This window comes from Scyliorhinus torazame, chromosome 12, assembly GCF_047496885.1.
Source record: "Scyliorhinus torazame isolate Kashiwa2021f chromosome 12, sScyTor2.1, whole genome shotgun sequence".
Lineage (NCBI taxonomy): Eukaryota > Metazoa > Chordata > Chondrichthyes > Carcharhiniformes > Scyliorhinidae > Scyliorhinus > Scyliorhinus torazame.
This window is the reverse complement of record NC_092718.1, coordinates 219,617,461-219,639,717: the sequence shown is the minus strand read 5'-3', so window position 1 is coordinate 219,639,717 and position 22,257 is coordinate 219,617,461. Positions and strand designations below refer to the sequence as shown.

The 22,257-nt window shown below is 54.4% G+C and overlaps 1 protein-coding gene across 3 annotated transcripts in view; it reads right to left on the bottom strand.

Moving 5' to 3' along the window:
- The window catches only part of LOC140387004 (Na(+)/citrate cotransporter-like), a 176,107-nt gene extending 154,333 nt beyond the window's left edge, over positions 1–21,774 (bottom strand). For 2 of the 3 annotated variants that reach the window (XM_072469975.1, XM_072469979.1), the window contains exon 1: positions 21,490–21,770. In XM_072469975.1, coding sequence (XP_072326076.1) covers positions 21,490–21,591 — 102 coding nt within the window. In that variant the 5' untranslated portion in view covers positions 21,592–21,770. Of the gene's footprint in view, positions 1–21,489 lie in introns of all 3 variants that reach the window. The other variant, XM_072469980.1, reaches the window with a different exon arrangement.
- Positions 21,775–22,257: the final 483 nt, after the last annotated feature.

Genomic DNA, 22,257 nt, shown 5'->3' with positions numbered 1-22,257 from the left:
GGATGAGTGTGTGTGGGGAGTGTAATGTGTGTGTGCGGCTGGGATGAGTGTGTGTGGGGAGTGTAATGTGTGTGCGCGGCTGGGATGGTGTGGGTGGGGAGTGTAATGTGTGTGTGCGGCTGGGATGAGTGTGTGTGGGGAGTGTAATGTGTGTGTGCGGCTGGGGGGAGTGCGTGTGGGGAGTGTAATGTGTGTGTGCGGCTGGGTTGAGTGTGTGTGGGGAGTGTAATTGTGTGTGTGCGGCTGGGGCGAGTGTGTGTGGGGAGTGTAGTGTGTGTGTGCGGCTGGGAGAGTGCGTGTGGGGAGTGTAGTGTGTGTGTGCGGCTGGGATGTGTGTGTGTCGGGAGTGTAATGTGTGTGTGCGGTTGGGGCGAGTGTGTGTGGGGAGTGTAGTGTGTGTGTGCGGCTGGGATGAGTGTGTGTGGGGAGTGTAATGTGTGTGTGCGGGGAGTGTAATGTGTGTGTGCGGCTGGGATGAGTGTGTGTGGGGAGTGTAATGTGTGTGTGCGGCTGGATGAGTGTGTGTGGGGAGTGTAATGTGTGTGTGCGGCTGGGATGAGTGTGTGTGGGGAGTGTAATGTGTGAGTGCGGCTGGATGAGTGTGTGTGGGGAGTGTAATGTGTGTGTGCGGCTGGGATGAGTGTGTGTGGGGAGTGTAATGTGTGTGTGCGGCTGGGATGAGTGTGTGTGGGGAGTGTAATGTGTGTGTGCGGCTGGGATGAGTGTGTGTGGGGAGTGTAATGTGTGAGTGCGGCTGGGATGAGTGTGTGTGGGAGTGTAATGTGTGTGTGCGGCTGGGATGAGTGTGTGTGGGGAGTGTAATGTGTGTGTGCGGCTGGGATGAGTGTGTGTGGGGAGTGTAATGTGTGTGTGCGGCTGGGATGAGTGTGTGTGGGGAGTGTAATGTGTGTGTGCGGCTGGGATGAGTGTGTGTGGAGAGTGTAATGTGTGTGTGCGACTGGGATGAGTGTGTGCGGAGAATGTAATGTGTGTGTGCGGCTGGGATGAGTGTGTGTGGGGAGTGTAATGTGTGTGTGCGGCTGGGATGAGTGTGTGTGGGGAGTGTAATGTGTGTGTGCGGCTGGGATGAGTGTGTGTGGGGAGTGTAATGTGTGTGTGGGGAGTGTAATGTGTGTGTGGGCCCACTCCCTCCCTCCTGGCCCACTCCCTCCCGGCCCACTCCCTCCCCCCTGGCCCACGCCCCCCCGGCCCACTCCCTCCCGGCCCACTCCCTCCCGGCCCACTCCCTCCCGGCCCACTCCCCCCCCCCCCCCTTTCCCGGCCCACTCCCTCCCGGCCCACTCCCTCCCGGCCCACTCCCTCCCGGCCCACTCCCCCCCCCCCCCCCTTTCCCGGCCCACTCCCTCCCGGCCCACTCCCTCCCCCCCAGCCCACTCCCTTCTGGCCCACTCCCTCCCCCCGGCCCACTCCCTCCCCCCCGGCCCACTCCCTGCCGCCCCCTACCCGGCCCACTCCCTCCTGGCCCACTCCCTCCCCCCCGGCCCACTCCCTCCCCCCTCCCCCCCGGCCCACTCCCTCCCCCCCCCCCCCCCCGGCCCACTCCCTCCCCCCCGGCCCACTCCCCCCCCCCCCCCCCCCCACTTCCCCCCGGCCCACTCCGTCCCCACTGGCCCACTCCCTCCCCCCCGGCCCACTCCCCCCCCCCCCCCCCCCGGCCTACTCCCTCCCCCCCCCCCACTTCCCCCCGGCCCACTCCGTCCCCCCTGGCCCACTCCCTCCCCCCCGGCCCACTCCCCCCCCCCCCGGCCTACTCCCTCCCCCCCCCCCACTCCCCCCCGGCCCACTCCCTCCCCCCTGGCCCACTCCCTCCCCCCCCCCCGGCCCACACCCTCCCCCCCCCCCCCCTCCCCTCCTGACCCATGGAATTGATGATGAAACGGGGGTTAAGTTGGAATCAGTGGAGTCACTCTGCAAGATTCACCCTTTGTTTGGGCTCCAGACCCTCCACCCACGGAAAAGAATTGTCTCTTGTTCCCAGCCCTCCCCTCCTATTGGTGGATCAGGCCAATCAGTGGCAGGCAGTCAGTTGGGTCACTGGGGCTGGTTGTTACACTGGACAATCCGTTCACAGCTTGTAGTTTCAATCCCTTTGACTCAGCGGTGAATTCGATAAGAGGGGGTTTTAATCCCAAAGAATAGAAATTTGATCATAGAAACTGAGCGATTGTTGGAAAAGTGGTCACTGACGTACTTTGTGGAAGGAGAACAACCAGAACCTGGTCTCACTTCCGGGTTACCCCAACCCCGCCTTGGCTCACTGCCCTCAGGGGCAACTAGCTGCCCTGACAGAGCCACTCACACCCAAGGACACAGAAGAGAATTATGATCCCAGACCAGACCCCAACAGTGGCTGGGATACTGAAACGAACCCCCCAATTTTCAGTTTATTTTGAAAGGCTGTGAGGAAAGAATAATTCGCACCAAGATTTGGAATTTTTAAAATGAAACTATTATTAACACAATATTAAACTCTTTAACATCACACCCAGAAATATCTGAAAACCCCTGAAACAATACTACTCAATACACTAAATACAACACACTTAATACAACATCCTTAATTCTATCTCTATTCCCAATTAAACAACAAGAAAGGAAATCGCTACAGCTCTCATTCCATCCTCCGTCCCAATAGCTCAGAATAATAGTTGTTTCCGGAACAGATTTGGCTGGATGTCTTCAAAATGCTGCTTCAACTGGTTTGTTTCAGCTCCCCCCATGGCCTCAGACAAGTCTGCACTGCTTTAAATACCGTTAATCTTTTATTAACCATCCTCCTGAGAGAGTAAAAGATTTTTCTTGTGGACTCAGTGTTAAAAGTCAGGTCAGAACTCAACTCCAACTCTTTCCCACAATATCTGGATACCTTCGGCTGGATTGATTTTGAGGCTATGTCTGTCAGCGAGGACCCAGCACCCAATCTCCGACCGGTGAGGGGCTAGCAGCCGTGCCACATAAAAGTGACATAAAACACACGGCCTTCACGAAATAAACGGTCGGAGAATTGCCGGGTCCGTGGCCGCGCATACACAAGCCAACCACCTTTAGCTGTTGTGCGGTACAACATGGCGTGGGCCGTGCGCGGACCCCACCTGCTAGATAGTGCCCCCTTGGCAGCCCCTCGCCACCCCAGGGCCACCTCCCACCTATCCCCCCAGCCCGCGATGTAGCCCCCCCCCCCCCGGCCAGCAGCACGGCTCCCGCCCAACTGTGCCACCGCCGGACACAGTCTGCCGCCGCCACACCAGCTTCACGAAAACTGAGAGCACACATATCCTGCGCCGTCGGGAACGCGGCACACTGGGGGTGGGCGTTCAGGTAACGTCCTGACGCCGCCGCAACACCGTGTGGCGAATTCCTCGATGACGCCATTATGGAGGGGGCGGAACATCCGAAAACAGGTGCCGCCCCCGATTCGGTCGTAAACAGGGATTCTCCAATCGCCGATTATGATATTGGTGTCAGGCAACGGAGAATCCCGCCCCACAGCTCCACCCAGCACTGACATCATCTCCCCAAGCTGAAAACACATTAACTCCTCAGGGACTCCCCCTGGTCAAACAACAGTGCGTTAGCCCAGGCTTTTACAATGGTCAATTTCCCCTCCGGCTCCTAAAGGCTTTCTGATCTTGCAAAAGTAGATTCTTACTACTGCAGTCAAACACACTCTAACCCAGGCTTTTAACCCTTAAATTGCCAAAACGTTTACAATCCAATATATCTAAAGTCCTGCATTTGTCACAGAATGACCACTCTTTCTGGACATAGATCACCAGAGACAGGAGGTTATTGAGGAGAATCTGGGCAGATCTGTGAGAACAGGAAATGAGGGGACCAGGGCAACAGAGTGCATTCAACCTGCCTAGACATTGATAATGGAGGTCTTGACCAATCAGAGTGACCAATCTCCAGCAGAGTCTGCAACAGACCAGAGACGCCTTCACCCCCCCCAACCTCTCTGTCGATGGCCACTCTCCCCGGGGTTCTCTTCCCCATTCTAACCCCTCCCTGTAAGAACTGACTCCTTCCCAGCTTTGCCCCGATCGCCCCCTGCCCCCCTCCCCTCCGCATGACCCTTCTGGGAAATAGCCGAGAAAGATTCGGCTCAATATTTCAGAGAGCGAGTGGTCAGTCTGAGGAACAGATTGTCCATGGGAGAAACTGGAACAATGATTGTTCCCTCCACCTGTGAATTGTTGAGATTTCTTTCGGGGAATAATATCTGGTGATGCAGCTTCCTGGAGACCTGACATGTTCCCAGTGGAGCTGGAAGGGAACAGGGGGGATCCAGATTTCCCCAATCACTCCCCCACTGGGCATTTACCTCACCTTGGGGCAAAGAGAGATCGGGGGGGGGGGGGGGGGGGGGGGGGAGAGAACCAGTGATCTGTCAGCTGATGATGCAGCCAGTATGTTCCAGACCAACACTGTGCAGACACAGACCCCCCTGGACAGACTTGATCTGGAACATACTGGCTGAAACACATAGACCCAATCCAACCTCCAGCTCCGTCAGCCTTCGGGCAGCACGCTAGCACTGTGGCTAGCACTGTGGCTTCACTGCACCAGGGTCCCAGGTTCGATTCCCGGCTGGGTCACTGTCTGTGCGGAGTCTGCACGTTCTCCCCGTGTCTGCGTGGGTTTCCTCCGGGTGCTCCGGTTTCCTCCCACAGTCCAAAGACGTGCAGGTTAGGTGGATTGGCCGTGATAAATTACCCTTAGTGACCAAAAAGGTTAGGAGGGGTTGTTGGGTTACAGGGATAGGGTGGAAGTGGGGGCTTGAGTGGGTCGGTGGAGACTCGATGGGCCGATTGGCCTCCTTCTGCACTGTATGTTCCATGTTCAGCACTTTGCAAATCGCAACAAACATTCAGAGAAAACCTTCCCCTCACTTTGCCCACACTGTCCCTCACCCCTGAGATTTCTCTCCCTCTCTCACACACACTGTCCCTCACCCCTGAGATTTCTCTCCCTCTCTCACACACACTGTCCCTCACCCCTGAGATTTCTCTCTCTCTCACACACTGTCCCTCACCCCTGAGATTTCTCTCTCACACACACTGTCCCTCACCCCTGAGATTTCTCTCTCACACACACTGTCCCTCACCCCTGAGATTTCTCTCTCTCTCTCACACACTGTCCCTCACCCCTGAGATTTCTCTCTCTCACACACACTGTCCCTCACCCCTGAGATTTCTCTCTCTCTCACACACACTGTCCCTCACCCCTGAGATTTCTCTCTCACACACACTGTCCCTCACCCCTGAGATTTCTCTCACACACACTGTCCCTCACCCCTGAGATTTCTCTCTCTCTCACACACTGTCCCTCACCCCTGAGATTTCTCTCTCTCTCACACACACTGTCCCTCACCCCTGAGATTTCTCTCTCACACACATTGTCCCTCACCCCTGAGATTTCTCTCTCTCTCACACACTGTCCCTCACCCCTGAGATTTCTCTCTCACACACACTGTCCCTCACCCCTGAGATTTCTCTCTCTCACACACTGTCCCTCACCCCTGAGATTTCTCTCTCACACACACTGTCCCTCACCCCTGAGATTTCTCTCTCACACACTGTCCCTCACCCCTGAGATTTCTCTCTCACACACTGTCCCTCACCCCTGAGATTTCTCTCTCACACACTCTGTCCCTCACCCCTGAGACTTCTCTCTCACACACTGTCCCTCACCCCTGAGATTTCTCTCTCTCACACACTGTCCCTCACCCCTGAGATTTCTCTCTCACACACACACTCTGTCCCTCACCCCTGAGATTTCTCTCTCACACACTGTCCCTCACCCCTGAGATTTCTCTCTCTCTCTCTCTCTCACACACACTGTCCCTCACCCCTGAGATTTCTCTCTCTCTCACACACTGTCCCTCACCCCTGAGATTTCTCTCTCACACACTCTGTCCCTCACCCCTGAGACTTCTCTCTCACACACTGTCCCTCACCCCTGAGATTTCTCTCTCACACACACTCTGTCCCTCACCCGAGATTTCTCTCTCTCACACACTCTGTCCCTCACCCCTGAGATATCTCTCTCTCACACACACTGTCCCTCACCCCTGAGATTTCTCTCTCACACACACTGTCCCTCACCCCTGAGATTTCTCTCTCTTCTTTTAAAAAAATATATTTTATTTCAAATTTTTACATATTTTCAACAAATCCCCCCCTCCCCCTTACACAAATAAGAAAAAACAAAGAACACCTAAATAAACATCAGGGGCGAGATTCTCCGACCCCCCGCCGGTTGGCGGGCCCCCCCCGCGATTCTCCGGCCCGAATGGGCCGAAGTCCCGCCGCTAAAATGCCTGTCCCGCCGGCGGAGATTAAACCACCTACCTTACTGGCGGGACAAGGCGGTGCGGGCGTGCTCCGGGGTCCTGGGGGGGGGTGGCGATCTGGCCCCGGGGGGTGCCCCCACGGTGGCCTGGCCTGCGATCGGGGCCCACCGATCCGCGGGCGGGCCTGTGCCGTGGGGGCACTCTTTTCCTTCCGCCTTCACCACGGTCTCCACCATGGCGGAGGCGGAAGAGACTCCCTCCACTGTGCATGCGCGGGAATGCCGTCAGCGGCCGCTGACGCTCCCGCGCATGCGCCGCCCGGAGATGTCATTTCCGCGCCGGCTGGCGGGTCACCAAAGGCCTTTTCCGCCAGCTGGCGGGGCGGAAATTCGTCCGGCGCCGGCCTAGCCCCTTAAGGTCGGGGTTCGGCCCCCAAAGATGCGGAGCATTCCGCACCTTTGGGGCGGCGCGATGCCCGACTGATTTGCGCCGTTTTGGGCGCCAGTCGGCGGACATCGCGCCGTTTCTGGAGAATTTCGCCCCTGATAGCTATGTCACGTATTCCCCCAACATACAAGCCCCCATTAAACGATAATAAACACAGTAGTAAACACAAAGTACCCACCCCCCCGGGTGCTGTTGCTGCTGACCACCTCCTAACGCTCCGCTAGAAAGTCAAGGAACGGTTGCCACCGCCTGAAGAACCCTTGCACAGATCCTCTTAAGGCAAATTTTACCCTCTCCAATTTAATGAACCCTGCCATGTCGCTGATCCAGGCTTCCACGCTCGGGGGCCTCGCACCCTTCCACGGTAGCAGAATCCTCCGCTGGGCTACCAGGGACGCACAGGCCAGAATACCGGCCTCTTTCGCCCCCTGCACTCCCGGCTCATCCGATACTTCGCTCTCTCTCTCTCTCACACACACACACTGTCCCTCACCCCTGAGATTTCTCTCTCTCTCTCACACACACACACTGTCCCTCACCCCTGAAATTTCTCTCTCTCTCACACACACTGTCCCTCACCCCTGAAATTTCTCTCTCTCACACACACACACACTGTCCCTCACCCCTGAGATTTCTCTCTCTCACACACACACTGTCCCTCACCCCTGAGATTTCTCTCCCTCGCACACACACTGTCCCTCACCCCTGAAATTTCGCTCTCACACACACTGTCCCTCACCCCTGAGATTTCTCTCTCTCTCACACACACTGTCCCTCACCCCTGAAATTTCGCTCTCACACACACTGTCCCTCACCCCTGAGATTTCTCTCTCTCTCACACACACACACTGTCCCTCACCCCTGAGATTTCTCTCTCACACACACACTTTCCCTCACCCCTGAGATTTCTCTCTCTCTCACACACTGTCCCTCACCCCTGAGATTTCTCCCTCTCACACACACTGTCCCTCACCCCTGAGATTTCTCCCTCTCACACACACTGTCCCTCACCCCTGAGATTTCTCCCTCTCACACACACTGTCCCTCACCCCTGAGATTTCTCTCTCTCTCACACACACACACTGTCCCTCACCCCTGAGATTTCTCTCTCTCACACACACTGTCCCTCACCCCTGAGATTTCTCTCTCACACACACACTCTGTCCCTCACCCCTGAGATTTCTCTCTCTCTCACACACACACACTGTCCCTCACCCCTGAGATTTCTCTCTCTCTCACACACACACACACTGTCCCTCACCCCTGAGATTTCTCTCTCTCACACACACTGTCCCTCACCCCTGAGATTTCTCTCTCACACACACACACTGTCCCTCACCCCTGAGATTTCTCTCTCTCTCTCACACACACACACACTGTCCCTCACCCCTGAGATTTCTCTCTCTCTCACACACTGTCCCTCACCCCTGAGATTTCTCTCTCTCTCAGCCTGTCCCTCACCCCTAAGATTTCTCTCTCACTCACACACACTGTCCCTCACCACTGAGATTTCTCTCTGTCTCTCTCACACACTGTCCCTCACCCCTGAAATTTCTCGGTCTCTCTCACACACTGTCCCTCACCCCTGAGATTTCTCTCTGTCTCTCTCACACACTGTCCCTCACCCCTGAGATTTCTCTCTCTCTCACACACTGTCCCTCACCCCTGAGATTTCTCTCTCTCTCAGTCTGTCCCTCACCCCTGAGATTTCTCTCTCACTCAAACACACTGTCCCTCACCCCTGAGATTTCTCTCTCTCTCAGTCTGTCACTCACCCCTGAGATTTCTCTCTCACACACACACACACTGTCCCTCACCCCTGAGATTTCTCTCTGTCTCTCTCACACACTGTCCCTCACCCCTAAGATTTCTCTCTGTCTCTCTCACACACTGTCCCTCACCCCTGAGATTTCTCTCTCACACACACTGTCCCTAACCCCTGAGATTTCTCTCTCACACACAAACTGTCCCTCACCCCTGAAATTTCTCTCTCACACACACACACACACTGTCCCTCACCCGAGATTTCTCTCTCACACACACTGTCCCTCACCCCTGAGATTTCCCTCTCTCACACACACTGTCCCTCACCCCTGAGAGTACTCTCTCACACACACACACTGTCCCTCACCCCTGAGATTTCTCTCTCTCTCTCACACACACACTGTCCCTCACCCCTGAGATTTCTCTCTGTCTCTCTCACACACTGTCCCTCACCCCTGAGATTTCTCTCTCTCTCACACACTGCCCTCACCCCTGAGATTTCTCTCTCACACACACTGTCCCTAACCCCTGAGATTTCTCTCTCTCACACACACTGTCCCTCACCCCTAAGATTTCTCTCTCTCTCACACACTGTCCCTCACCCCTGAGATTTCTCTCTCTCACACACACTGTCCCTCACCCCTGAGATTTCGCTCTCTCTCACACATTGTCCCTCACCCTAGAGATTTCTCTCTGTCTCTCTCACACACTGTCCCTCACCTCTCACACACTGTCCCTCACCCCTGAGATTTCTCTCTCTCTCACACACTGTCCCTCACCCCTGAGATTTCTCTCTGTCTCTCTCACACACTGTCCCTCACCCCTGAGATTTCTCTCTCACACACACACTGTCCTCACCACTGAGATTTCTCTCTCTCACACACACTGTCCCTCACCCCTGAAATTTCGCTCTCACACACACTGTCCCTCACCCCTGAGATTTCTCTCTCTCTCACACACTGTCCCTCACCCCTGAGATTTCTCTCTCTCAGTCTGTCCCTCACCCCTGAGATTTCTCTCTCTCTCACACACTGTCCCTCACCCCTGAGATTTCTCTCTCTCTCAGTCTGTCCCTCACCCCTGAGATTTCTCTCTCTCTCTCACACACACACACACACACACACACACTGTCCCTCACCCCTGAGATTTCTCTCTCACACACACACACTGTCCCTCACCCCTGAGATTTCTCTCTCTCTCAGTCTGTCACTCACCCCTGAGATTTCTCTCTCACACACACACACTGTCCCTCACCCCTGAGATTTCTCTCTCTCTCACACACACACACACTGTCCCTCACCCCTGAGATTTCTCTCTCTCACACACACTGTCCCTCACCCCTGAGATTTCTCTCTCACACACACACACTGTCCCTCACCCCTGAGATTTCTCTCTCTCTCACACACACACACACACTGTCCCTCACCCCTGAGATTTCTCTCTCTCTCACACACTGTCCCTCACCCCTGAGATTTCTCTCTCTCTCAGTCTGTCCCTCACCCCTAAGATTTCTCTCTCACTCTCACACACTGTCCCTCACCCCTGAAATTTCTCGGTCTCTCTCACACACTGTCCCTCACCCCTGAGATTTCTCTCTGTCTCTCTCACACACTGTCCCTCACCCCTGAGATTTCTCTCTCTCTCACACACTGTCCCTCACCCCTGAGATTTCTCTCTCTCTCAGTCTGTCCCTCACCCCTGAGATTTCTCTCTCACTCAAACACACTGTCCCTCACCCCTGAGATTTCTCTCTGTCTCTCTCACACACTGTCCCTCACCCCTAAGATTTCTCTCTGTCTCTCTCACACACTGTCCCTCACCCCTGAGATTTCTCTCTCACACACACTGTCCCTAACCCCTGAGATTTCTCTCTCACACACAAACTATCCCTCACCCCTGAAATTTCTCTCTCACACACACACACACACTGTCCCTCACCCGAGATTTCTCTCTCACACACACTGTCCCTCACCCCTGAGATTTCCCTCTCTCACACACACTGTCCCTCACCCCTGAGAGTACTCTCTCACACACACACACTGTCCCTCACCCCTGAGATTTCTCTCTCTCTCTCACACACACACTGTCCCTCACCCCTGAGATTTCTCTCTGTCTCTCTCACACACTGTCCCTCACCCCTGAGATTTCTCGGTCTCTCTCACACACTGTCCCTCACCCCTGAGATTTCTCTCTGTCTCTCTCACACACTGTCCCTCACCCCTGAGATTTCTCTCTCTCTCACACACTGCCCTCACCCCTGAGATTTCTCTCTCACACACACTGTCCCTAACCCCTGAGATTTCTCTCTCTCACACACACTGTCCCTCACCCCTAAGATTTCTCTCTCTCTCACACACTGTCCCTCACCCCTAAGATTTCTCTCTCTCACACACACTGTCCCTCACCCCTGAGATTTCGCTCTCTCTCACACATTGTCCCTCACCCTAGAGATTTCTCTCTGTCTCTCTCACACACTGTCCCTCACCCCTGAGATTTCTCTCTCTCTCACACACTGTCCCTCACCCCTGAGATTTCTCTCTGTCTCTCTCACACACTGTCCCTCACCCCTGAGATTTCTCTCTCACACACACACTGTCCTCACCACTGAGATTTCTCTCTCTCACACACACTGTCCCTCACCCCTGAAATTTCGCTCTCACACACACTGTCCCTCACCCCTGAGATTTCTCTCTCTCTCACACACTGTCCCTCACCCCTGAGATTTCTCTCTCTCAGTCTGTCCCTCACCCCTGAGATTTCTCTCTCTCTCACACACTGTCCCTCACCCCTGAGATTTCTCTCTCTCAGTCTGTCCCTCACCCCTGAGATTTCTCTCTCTCTCTCACACACACACACACACACACACACACACACACACACACACTGTCCCTCACCCCTGAGATTTCTCTCTCACACACACACACTGTCCCTCACCCCTGAGATTTCTCTCTCTCTCAGTCTGTCACTCACCCCTGAGATTTCTCTCTCACACACACACACTTTCCCTCACCCCTGAGATTTCTCTCTGTCTCTCTCACACACTGTCCCTCACCCCTGAGATTTCTCTCGGTCTCTCTCACACACTGTCCCTAACCCCTAAGATTTCTCTCTCACACACAAACTGTCCCTGACCCCTGAAATTTCTCTCACACACACACACTGTCCTCACCACTGAGATTTCTCTCTCTCTCACACACTGTCCCTCACCCCTGAGATTTCTCTCTCTCTCACACACTGTCCCTCACCCGAGATTTCTCTCTCTCTCACACACTATCCCTCACCCCTGAGATTTCCCTCTCTCACACACACTGTCCCTCACCTCTGAGAGTTCTCTCTCACACACACACACTGTCCCTCACCCCTGAGATTTATCTCTCTCTCTCACACACACACTGTCCCTCACCCCTGAGATTTCTCTCTCTCTCTCTCACACACTGTCCCTCACACCTGAGATTTCTCGGTCTCTCTCACACACTGTCCCTCACCCCTGAGATTTCTCTCTGTCTCTCTCACACACTGTCCCTCACCCCTGAGATTTCTCTCTCTCTCACACACTGTCCCTCACCCCTGAGATTTCTCTCTCACACACACTGTCCCTAACCCCTGAGATTTCTCTCTCTCACACACACTGTCCCTCACCCCTGAGATTTCTCTCTCTCACACACTGTCCCTCACCTCTGAGAATTCTCTCTCTCACACACACTGTCCCTCACCTCTGAGATTTCTCTCTGTCTCTCTCACACACTGTCCCTCACCCCTGAGATTTCTCTCTCACACACACACACACTGTCCTCACCACTGAGATTTCTCTCTCTCACACACACTGTCCCTCACCCCTGAAATTTCGCTCTCACACACACTGTCCCTCACCCCTGAGATTTCTCTCTCTCACACACACTGTCCCTCACCCGAGAGTTCTCTCTCACACACACACACTGTCCCTCACCCCTGAGATTTCTCTCTCTCACACACTGTCCCCCACCCTGAGATTTCCCTCTGTCTCTCTCACACACTGTCCCTCACCCCTAAGATTTCTCTCTGTCTCTCTCACACACTGTCCCTCACCCCTGAGATTTCTCTCTGTCTCTCTCACACACTGTCCCTCACCCCTGAGATTTCTCTCACACACACTGTCCCTAACCCCTGAGATTTCTCTCACACACACTGTCCCTAACCCCTGAGATTTCTCTCTCTCTCACACACTGTCCCTCACCCCTGAGATTTCTCTCACACACACTGTCCCTAACCCCTGAGATTTCTCTCTCTCTCACACACTGTCCCTCACCCCTGAGATTTCTCTCTGTCTCTCTCACACACTGTCCCTCACCCCTGAGATTTCTCTCTCACACACACACTGTCCTCACCACTGAGATTTCTCTCTCTCACACACACTGTCCCTCACCCCTGAGATTTCTCTCTGTCTCTCTCACACACTGTCCCTCACCCCTGAGAGTTCTCTCTCTCACACACACTGTCCCTCACCCCTGAGATTTCTCTCTCTCTCACACATTGTCCCTCACCCTAGAGATTTCTCTCTGTCTCTCTCACACACTGTCCCTCACCCCTGAGATTTCTCTCTCTCTCACACACTGTCCCTCACCCCTGAGATTTCTCTCTGTCTCTCTCACACACTGTCCCTCACCCCTGAGATTGCTCTCTCACACACACACTGTCCTCACCACTGAGATTTCTCTCTGTCTCTCTCACACACTGTCCCTCACCCCTGAGATTTCTCTCTCTCTCACACACTGTCCCTCACCCCTGAGATTTCTCTCTGTCTCTCTCACACACTGTCCCTCACCCCTGAGATTTCTCTCTCTCACACACATTGTCCCTCACCTCTGAGATTTCTCTCTCTCACACACACTGTCCCTCACCCCTGAGGTTTCTCTCTCTCTCAGTCTGTCCCTCACCCCTGAGATGTCTCTCTCTCTCACACACACACACACACACACACACACTGTCCCTCACCCCTGAGATTTCTCTCTCACACACACACACTGTCCCTCACCCCTGAGATTTCTCTCTCTCTCAGTCTGTCACTCACCCCTGAGATTTCTCTCTCACACACACACACACACTGTCCCTCACCCCTGAGATTTCTCTCTCTCTCAGTCTGTCACTCACCCCTGAGATTTCTCTCTCACACACACACACACACATTGTCCCTCACCCCTGAGATTTCTCTCTGTCTCTCTCACACACTGTCCCTCACCCCTGAGATTTCTCTCTGTCTCTCTCACACACTGCCCCTCACCCCTAAGATTTCTCTCGGTCTCTCTCACACACTGTCCCTCACCCCTGAGATTTCTCTCTCACACACACTGTCCCTAACCCCTCAGATTTCTCTCTCACACACAAACTGTCCCTGACCCCTGAAATTTCTCTCACACACACACACACTGTCCCTCACCCGAGATTTCTCTCTCTCTCACACACTGTCCCTCACCCCTGAGATTTCCCTCTCTCACACACACTGTCCCTCACCCCTGAGATTTCTCTCTCTCTCTCACACACACACTGTCCCTCACCCCTGAGATTTCTCTCTGTCTCTCTCACACACTGTTCCTCACCCCGGAGATTTCTCGGTCTCTCTCACACTGTCCCTCACCCCTGAGATGTCTCTCTGTCTCTCTCACACACTGTCCCTCACCCCTGAGATTTCTCTCTCACACACACACTGTCCTCACCACTGAGATTTCTCTCTCTCACACACACTGTCCCTCACCCCTGAAATTTCATTCTCACACACACTGTCCCTCACCCCTGAGATTTCTCTCTCTCACACACACTGTCCCTCACCCCTGAGAGTTCTCTCTCACACACACACTGTCCCTCACCCCTGAGATTTCTCTCTCTCTCACACACTGTCCCCCACCCCTGAGATTTCTCTCTGTCTCTCTCACACACTGTCCCTCACCCCTGAGATTTCTCTCTGTCTCTCTCACACACTGTCCCTCACCCCTGAGATTTCTCTCACACACACTGTCCCTAACCCCTGAGATTTCTCTCTCTCACACACTGTCCCTCACCCCTGAAATTTCTCTCTCACACACACACTGTCCCTCACCCCTGAGATTTCTCTCTCTCTCACACACTGTCCCTCACACCTGAGATTTCTCTCTGTCTCTCTCACACACTGTCCCTCACCCCTGAGATTTCTCTCTCACACACACGCTGTCCTCGCCCCTGAGATTTCTCTCTCTCACACACTGTCCCTCACCCCTGAAATTTCGCTCTCACACACACTGTCCCTCACCCCTGAGATTTCTCTCTCTCACACACACTGTCCCTCACCCCTGAGAGTTCTCTCTCACACACACACTGTCCCTCACCCCTGAGATTGCTCTCTCTCTCACACACTGTCCCCCACCCCTGAGATTTCCCTCTGTCTCTCTCACACACTGTCCCTCGCCCCTGAGATTTCTCTCTGTCTCTCTCACACACACACACACACACACACACACACACTGTCCCTCACCGCTGAGATTTCTCTCTCACACACACACACTGTCCCTCACCCCTGAGATTTCTCTCTCTCTCAGTCTGTCACTCACCCCTGAGATTTCTCTCTGTCTCTCTCACACACTGTCCCTCACCCCTGAGATTTCTCTCTCACACACACTGTCCCTAACCCCTGAGATTTCTCTCTCACACACAAACTGTCCCTGACCCCTGAAATTTATCTCTCACACACACACACACTGTCCCTCACCCGAGATTTCTCTCTCTCTCACACACTGTCCCTCACCCCTGAGATTTCCCTCTCTCACACACACTGTCCCTCACCCCTGAGAGTTCTCTCTCACACACACACACACACTGCCCCTCACCCCTGAGATTTCTCTCTCTCTCTCACACACACACTGTCCCTCACCCCTGAGATTTCTCTCTCTCACACACTGTCCCTCACACCTGAGATTTCTCGGTCTCTCTCACACACTGTCCCTCACCCCTGAGATTTCTCTCTCTCTCTCACACTGTCCCTAACCCCTGAGATTTATCTCTCACACACACTCTGTCCCTCACCCCTGAGATTTCTCTCTCTCACACACACTGTCCCTCACCCCTGATATTTCTCTCTCGCTCTCCCTCACACACACACTGTCCCTCACCCCTGAGATTTCTCTCTCTCACACACTCCGTCCCTCACCCCTGAGATTTCTCTCTCTCTCACACACTCTGTCCCTCACCCCTGATATTTCTCTCTCACACACACTGTCCCTCACCCCTGAGATTTCTCTCTCTCACACACTCTGTCCCTCACCCCTGAGATTTCTCGCTCTCTCACACACTGTCCCTCACAGACACTGCCCCTCACCCCTGAGATTTCTCTCTCTCTCACACCCTGTCCCTCACCCCTGAGATGTCTCTCTCACTCTCACACTGTCCCTCACCCCTGAGATTTCTCTGTCTCTCTCAGAAACACACTGTCCCTCACCCCTGAGATTTCTCTCTCTCTCTCACACTGTCCCTCACCCCTCAGATTTATCTCTCACACACACTCTGTCCCTCACCCCTGAGATTTCTCTCTCTCTCTCACACTGTCCCTCACCCCTGAGATTTCTCTCTCTCACACACACTGTCCCTCACCCCTGGGATTTCTCTCTCTCTCTCACACTGTCCCTCACCCCTGAGATTTCTCTCTCTCTCCCTCACACACACACACTGTCCCTCACCCCTGAGATTTCTCTCTCTCACACACACACTGTCCCTCACCCCTGAGATTTCTCTCTCTCACACACTCTGTCCCTCACCCCTGAGATTTCTCTCTCTCTCTCACACCCACACACTGTCCCTCACCCCTGAGATTTCTCTCTCACTCACACACACTGTCCCTCACCCCTGAGATTTCTCTCTCTCACACACACTGTCCCTCACCCCTGAGATTTCTCTCTCACACACACTGTCCCTCACCCCTGAGATTTCTCTCTCTCACACACACTGTGCCTCACCCCTGAGATTTCTCTCTCTCACTCACACTGTCCCTCACCCCTGAGATTTCTCCCTCTCACCCACACTGTCCCTCACCCCTGAGATTTCTCTCTCTCTCTCACACTGTCCCTCACCCCTGATATTTCTCTCTCACACACACTGTCCCTCACCCCTGAGATTTCTCTCTCTCTCTCACACTGTCCCTCACCCCTGAGATTTCTCCCTCTCACCCACACTGTCCCTCACCCCTGAGATTTCTCTCTCTCTCTCACACTGTCCCTCACCCCTGATATTTCTCTCTCACACACACTGTCCCTCACCCCTGAGATTTCTCTCTCTCACACACTCTGTCCCTCACCCCTGAGATTTCTCTCACCCACACTGTCCCTCACCCCTGAGATTTCTCTCTCTCACACACTCTGTCCCTCGCCCCTGAGATTTCTCTCTCTCACCCACTCTGTCCCTCACCCCTGAGATTTCTCTCTCTCTCACACACACTGTCCCTCACCCCTGAGATTTCTCTCTCTCACCCACACTGTCCCTCACCCCTGAGATTTCTCTCTCTCTCTCACACTGTCCCTCACCCCTGATATTTCTCTCTCACACACACTGTCCCTCACCCCTGAGATTTCTCTCTCTCACACACTCTGTCCCTCGCCCCTGAGATTTCTCTCTCTCACACACTCTGTCCCTCACCCCTGAGATTTCTCTCTCACCCACTCTGTGCCTCACCCCTGAGATTTCTCTCTCTCACCCACTCTGTCCCTCACCCCTGAGATTTCTCTCTCTCACACACACTGTCCCTCGCCCCTGAGATTTCTCTCTCTCTCACACACTGTCCCTCACCCCTGAGATTTCTCTCTCTCACACACACTGTCCCTCACCCCTGAGATTTCTCTCTCTCACACACACTGTCCCTCACCCCTGAGATTTCTCTCTCTCTCACACACTGTCCCTCACCCCTGAGATTTCTCTCTCACACACACACTGTCCCTCACCCCTGAGATTTCTCTCTCTCTCACACTGTCCCTCACCCCTGAGATTTCTCTCTCTCACACACTCTGTCCCTCGCCCCTGAGATTTCTCTCTCACACACACACACACACACACACTGTCCCTCACCCCTGAGATTTCTCTCTCTCACTCACACACACTGTCCCTCGCCCCTGAGATTTCTCTCTCTCACACACTCTGTCCCTCACCCCTGAGATTTCTCTCTCACACACTGTCCCTCACCCCTGAGATTTCTCTCTCACACACACTGTCACTCACCCCTGAGATTTCTCTCTGTCTCTCTCTCACACTGTCCCTCACCCCTGAGATTTCTCTCTCTCTCACACACTGTCCCTCACCCCTGAGATTTCTCTCTCACACACACTGTCCCTCACCCCTGAGATTTCTCTCTCTCTCACACACTGTCCCTCACCCCTGAGATTTCTCTCTCACACACACACTGTCCCTCACCCCTGAGATTTCTCTCTCTCTCACACTGTCCCTCACCCCTGAGATTTCTCTCTCTCACACACACTGTCCCTCACCCCTGAGATTTCTCTCTCACGCACACACTGTCCCTCACCCCTGAGATTTCTCTCACACACACTGTCCCTCACCCCTGAGATTTCTCTCTCACTCACACTGTCCCTCACCCCTGAGATTTCTCTCTCACACACACACACTGTCCCTCACCCCTGAGATTTCTCTCTCTCACACACACTGTCCCTCACCCCTGAGATTTCTCTCTCTCACACACACTGTCCCTCACCCCTGAGATTTCTCTCTCTCTCACACACTGTCCCTCACCCCTGAGATTTCTCTCTCTCTCACACACTGTCCCTCACCCCTGAGATTTCTCTCTCTCACACACACTGTCCTTCACCCCTGAGATTTCTCTCTCTCACACACACTGTCCCTCACCCCTGAGATTTCTCTCTCTCTCACACACTGTCCCTCACCCCTGAGATTTCTCTCTCACACACACACTGTCCCTCACCCCTGAGATTTCTCTCTCTCTCACACTGTCCCTCACCCCTGAGATTTCTCTCTCTCACACACACTGTCCCTCACCCCTGAGATTTCTCTCTCACACACACACTGTCCCTCACCCCTGAGATTTCTCTCTCTCACACACTCTGTCCCTCACCCCTGAGATTTCTCTCTCACACACACTGTCCCTCACCCCTGAGATTTCTCTCTCACTCACACTGTCCCTCACCCCTGAGATTTCTCTCTCTCTCACACACTGTCCCTCACCCCTGAGATTTCTCTCTCTCACACACATTGTCCCTCACCCCTGAGATTTCTCTCTCTCACACACACTGTCCTTCACCCCTGAGATTTCTCTCTCTCACACACACTGTCCCTCACCCCTGAGATTTCTCTCTCTCACACACACTGTCCCTCACCCCTGAGATTTCTCTCTCTCACACACACTGTCCCTCACCCCTGAGATTTCTCTCTCTCTCTCACACACTGTCCTTCACCCCTGAGATTTCTCTCTCTCACACACACTGTCCCTCACCCCTGAGATTTCTCTCTCTCACACACACTGTCCCTCACCCCTGAGATTTCTCTCTCTCACACACACTGTCCCTCACCCCTGAGATTTCTCTCTCTCACACACACACACTGTCCCTCACCTCTGAGATTTATCTCACACACACACACTGTCCCAAACCCCTGAGATTTCTCTCTCTCTCACACACTGTCCCTCACCCCTGAGATTTATCTCACACACACACTGTCCCAAACCCCTGAGATTTCTCTCTCACACACACTGTCCCTCACCCCTGAGGTTTCTCTCTCACACACACACTGTCCCTCACCCCTGAGATTTCTCTCTCTCACACACACTGTCCCTCACCCCTTAGATTTCTCATTCTCTCACACACTGTCCTTCACCCCTGAGATTTCTCTCTCTCACACACACTGTCCCTCACCCCTGAGATTTCTCTCTCTCACACACACTGTCCCTCACCCCTGAGGTTTCTCTCTCTCACACACACTGTCCCAAACCCCTGAGATTTCTCTCTCGCTCACACACTGTCCCTCACCCCTGAGATTTCTCTCTAACACACAATGTCCCAAACCCCAGAGGTTTCTCTCTCTCTCACACACTGTCCCTCACCCCTGAGATTTCTCTCTCTCACACACTGTCCCTCACCCCTGAGATTTCTCTCTCTAACACACAATGTTCCAAACCCCAGAGGTTTCTCTCTCTCTCACACACTGTCCCTCACCCCTGAGATTTCTCTCTCTCACACACACTGTCCCAAACCCCTGAGGTTTCTCTCTCTCACACACACACTGTCCCTCACCCCTGAGATTTCTCTCTCTCTCACACACTGTCCTTCACCCCTGAGGTTTCTCTCTCTCACACACACATACCCTGTCCCTCAGCCCTGAGATTTCTCTCTCTCTCACACACTGTCCCTCACCCCTGAGATTTCTCTCTCACACACACACTGTCCCTCACCCCTGAGAGTTCTCTCTCTCTCACACACACTGTCCCTCACCCCTCAGATTTTTCTCTCACACACACTGTCCCTCACCCCTGAGAGTTCTCTTTCTCTCACACACACTGTCCCAAACCCCTGAGGTTTCCCTCTCACACACACTGTCCCTCACCCCTGAGAGTTCTCTCTCACACACACACTGTCCCTCACCCCTCAGATTTCTCTCTCACACACACTGTCCCTCACCCCTGAGATTTCTCTCTCTCAACACACTGCCCCTCACCCCTGAGATTTCTCTCTCTTACACACTGTCCCTCACCCCTGAGATTTCTCGCTCTCACACACACCGTCCCTCAGCCCTGAGATTTCTCTCTCTCACACACTGCCCCTCACCCATGAGAGTTCCCTCCCTCAGACACTCTGTCCCTCACCCCTGAGATTTCTCTCTCTCACACACTTTGTCGCTCACCCCTGAGATTTCTCTCTCGCACACTGTCCCTCACCCCTGAGATTTCTCTCTCTCACACACACTGTCCCTCACCCCTGAGATTTCTCTCTCTCTCACACTGTCCCTCACCCATGAGAGTTCCCTCCCTCAGACACTCTGTCCCTCACCCCTGAGATTTCTCTCTCTCACACACTTTGTCGCTCACCCCTGAGATTTCTCTCTCGCACACTGTCCCTCACCCCTGAGATTTCTCTCTCTCACACACTCTTTGTCCCTCACCCCTAAGATTTCTCTCTCTCTCACACACTGTCCCTCACCCCTGAGATCTCTCTCTCTCTCACACTCTGTCCCTCACCGCTGAGATTTCTCTCTCTCTCTTACACTGTCCCTCACCCCTGAGATTTATCTCTCTCACACACACTGTCCCTCACCCCTGAGATTTATCTCTCTCACACACACTGTCCCTCACCCCTGAGATTTCTCTCTCTCTCTTACACTGTCCCTCACCCCTGAGATTTCTCTCTCTCTCTTACACTGTCCATCACCCCTGAGAATTCTCTCTCTCACACACACTGTCCCTCACCCCTGAGACTTCTCTCTCTCACACACTCTGTCTCTCACCCCTGAGATTTCTCTCTCACACACACTGTCCCTCACCCCTGAGATTTCTCTCTCTCACACACACTGTCCCTCACCCCTGAGATTTCTCTCTCTCACACACACTGTCCCTCACCCCTGAGATTTCTCTCTCTCACACACACTGTCCCTCACCCCTGAGATTTCTCTCTCTCTCACACACTGTCCCTCACCCCTGAGATTTCTCTCTCTCACACACTCTGTCCCTCACCCCTGAGATTTCTCTCTCTCACACACACTGTCCCTCACCCCTGAGATTTCTCTCTCTCACACACACTGTCTCTCACCCCTGAGATTTCTCTCTCACACACACTGTCCCTCACCCCTGAGATTTCTCTCTCTCACACACACTGTCCCTCACCCCTGAGATTTCTCTCTCACACTCACACTGTCCCTCACCCCTGAGATTTCTCTCTCTCACACACTCTGTCCCTCTGGGTCACTCTGCCCAGTCTGTCTGTTGCTGGGTTGAAGGTGGAAATGGGACTTACTGATCTGGGCACCGCAATGGGTAAAGGCAGGAAGAGCAGCAGCGGCGCTGCCAGCAGCAAAGGCTGCCTGTAGTTGCGAAGGTGCCTGACACAGGGCAGCATTGTGGCTGGTCAGTGGCCGGAGCCTCTCCACTTACTGACTGTCCACTGCACTGACCATCGCTCACTGCCAGCTGCCAGGGAGGCTCACTCCTCTCCAGCCTCCTCTCTGTCCCCTGGCGGGCAGCCGGCGCTTTAACCCAGTCTGCTTGTTATTAACCAGCAGCTTCCCGATCCCTGCTCCCGAGCTCCGGGACCAGGGGGCCTGTCCCTTTAACAGAGGAAGCCCCGCCCCCACACACTCTCAGCCAATCAGCACATCAGGCTCAGCAGCGCCGCCGGTGGTCTCTACTGGAAATGCAGCTGGAGAGGGGGAGGGGCTGGGGAGAGGAGGAGGGGCTGGGGAATGTGGGAGGGGCTGGGGAGAGGGGGAGGGGCTGGGGAGAGGGGGGTGGGCAGGGAGAGGGGGAGGGGCTGGGGAATGTGGGAGGGGCTGGGGAGTGGGGAATGGGCAGGGAGAGGGGGAGGGGCTGGGGAATGTGGGAGATGCTGGGGAGTGGGGGAGGGGGGGAGAGGGGAGGAGAGAGGGGGGGCTGGGGAGTGAATGAGGGGCTGGGGAGGAAGTGGGGGAGGGGCTGGGGAAGAGGGGGAGGGGCTGGGGAGTGGGAAGGGGAATGGGGGAGGGGTGCGGGAGGGCCTTGGGAGTGGGTTGGGGAGGGGGAGTGTAGG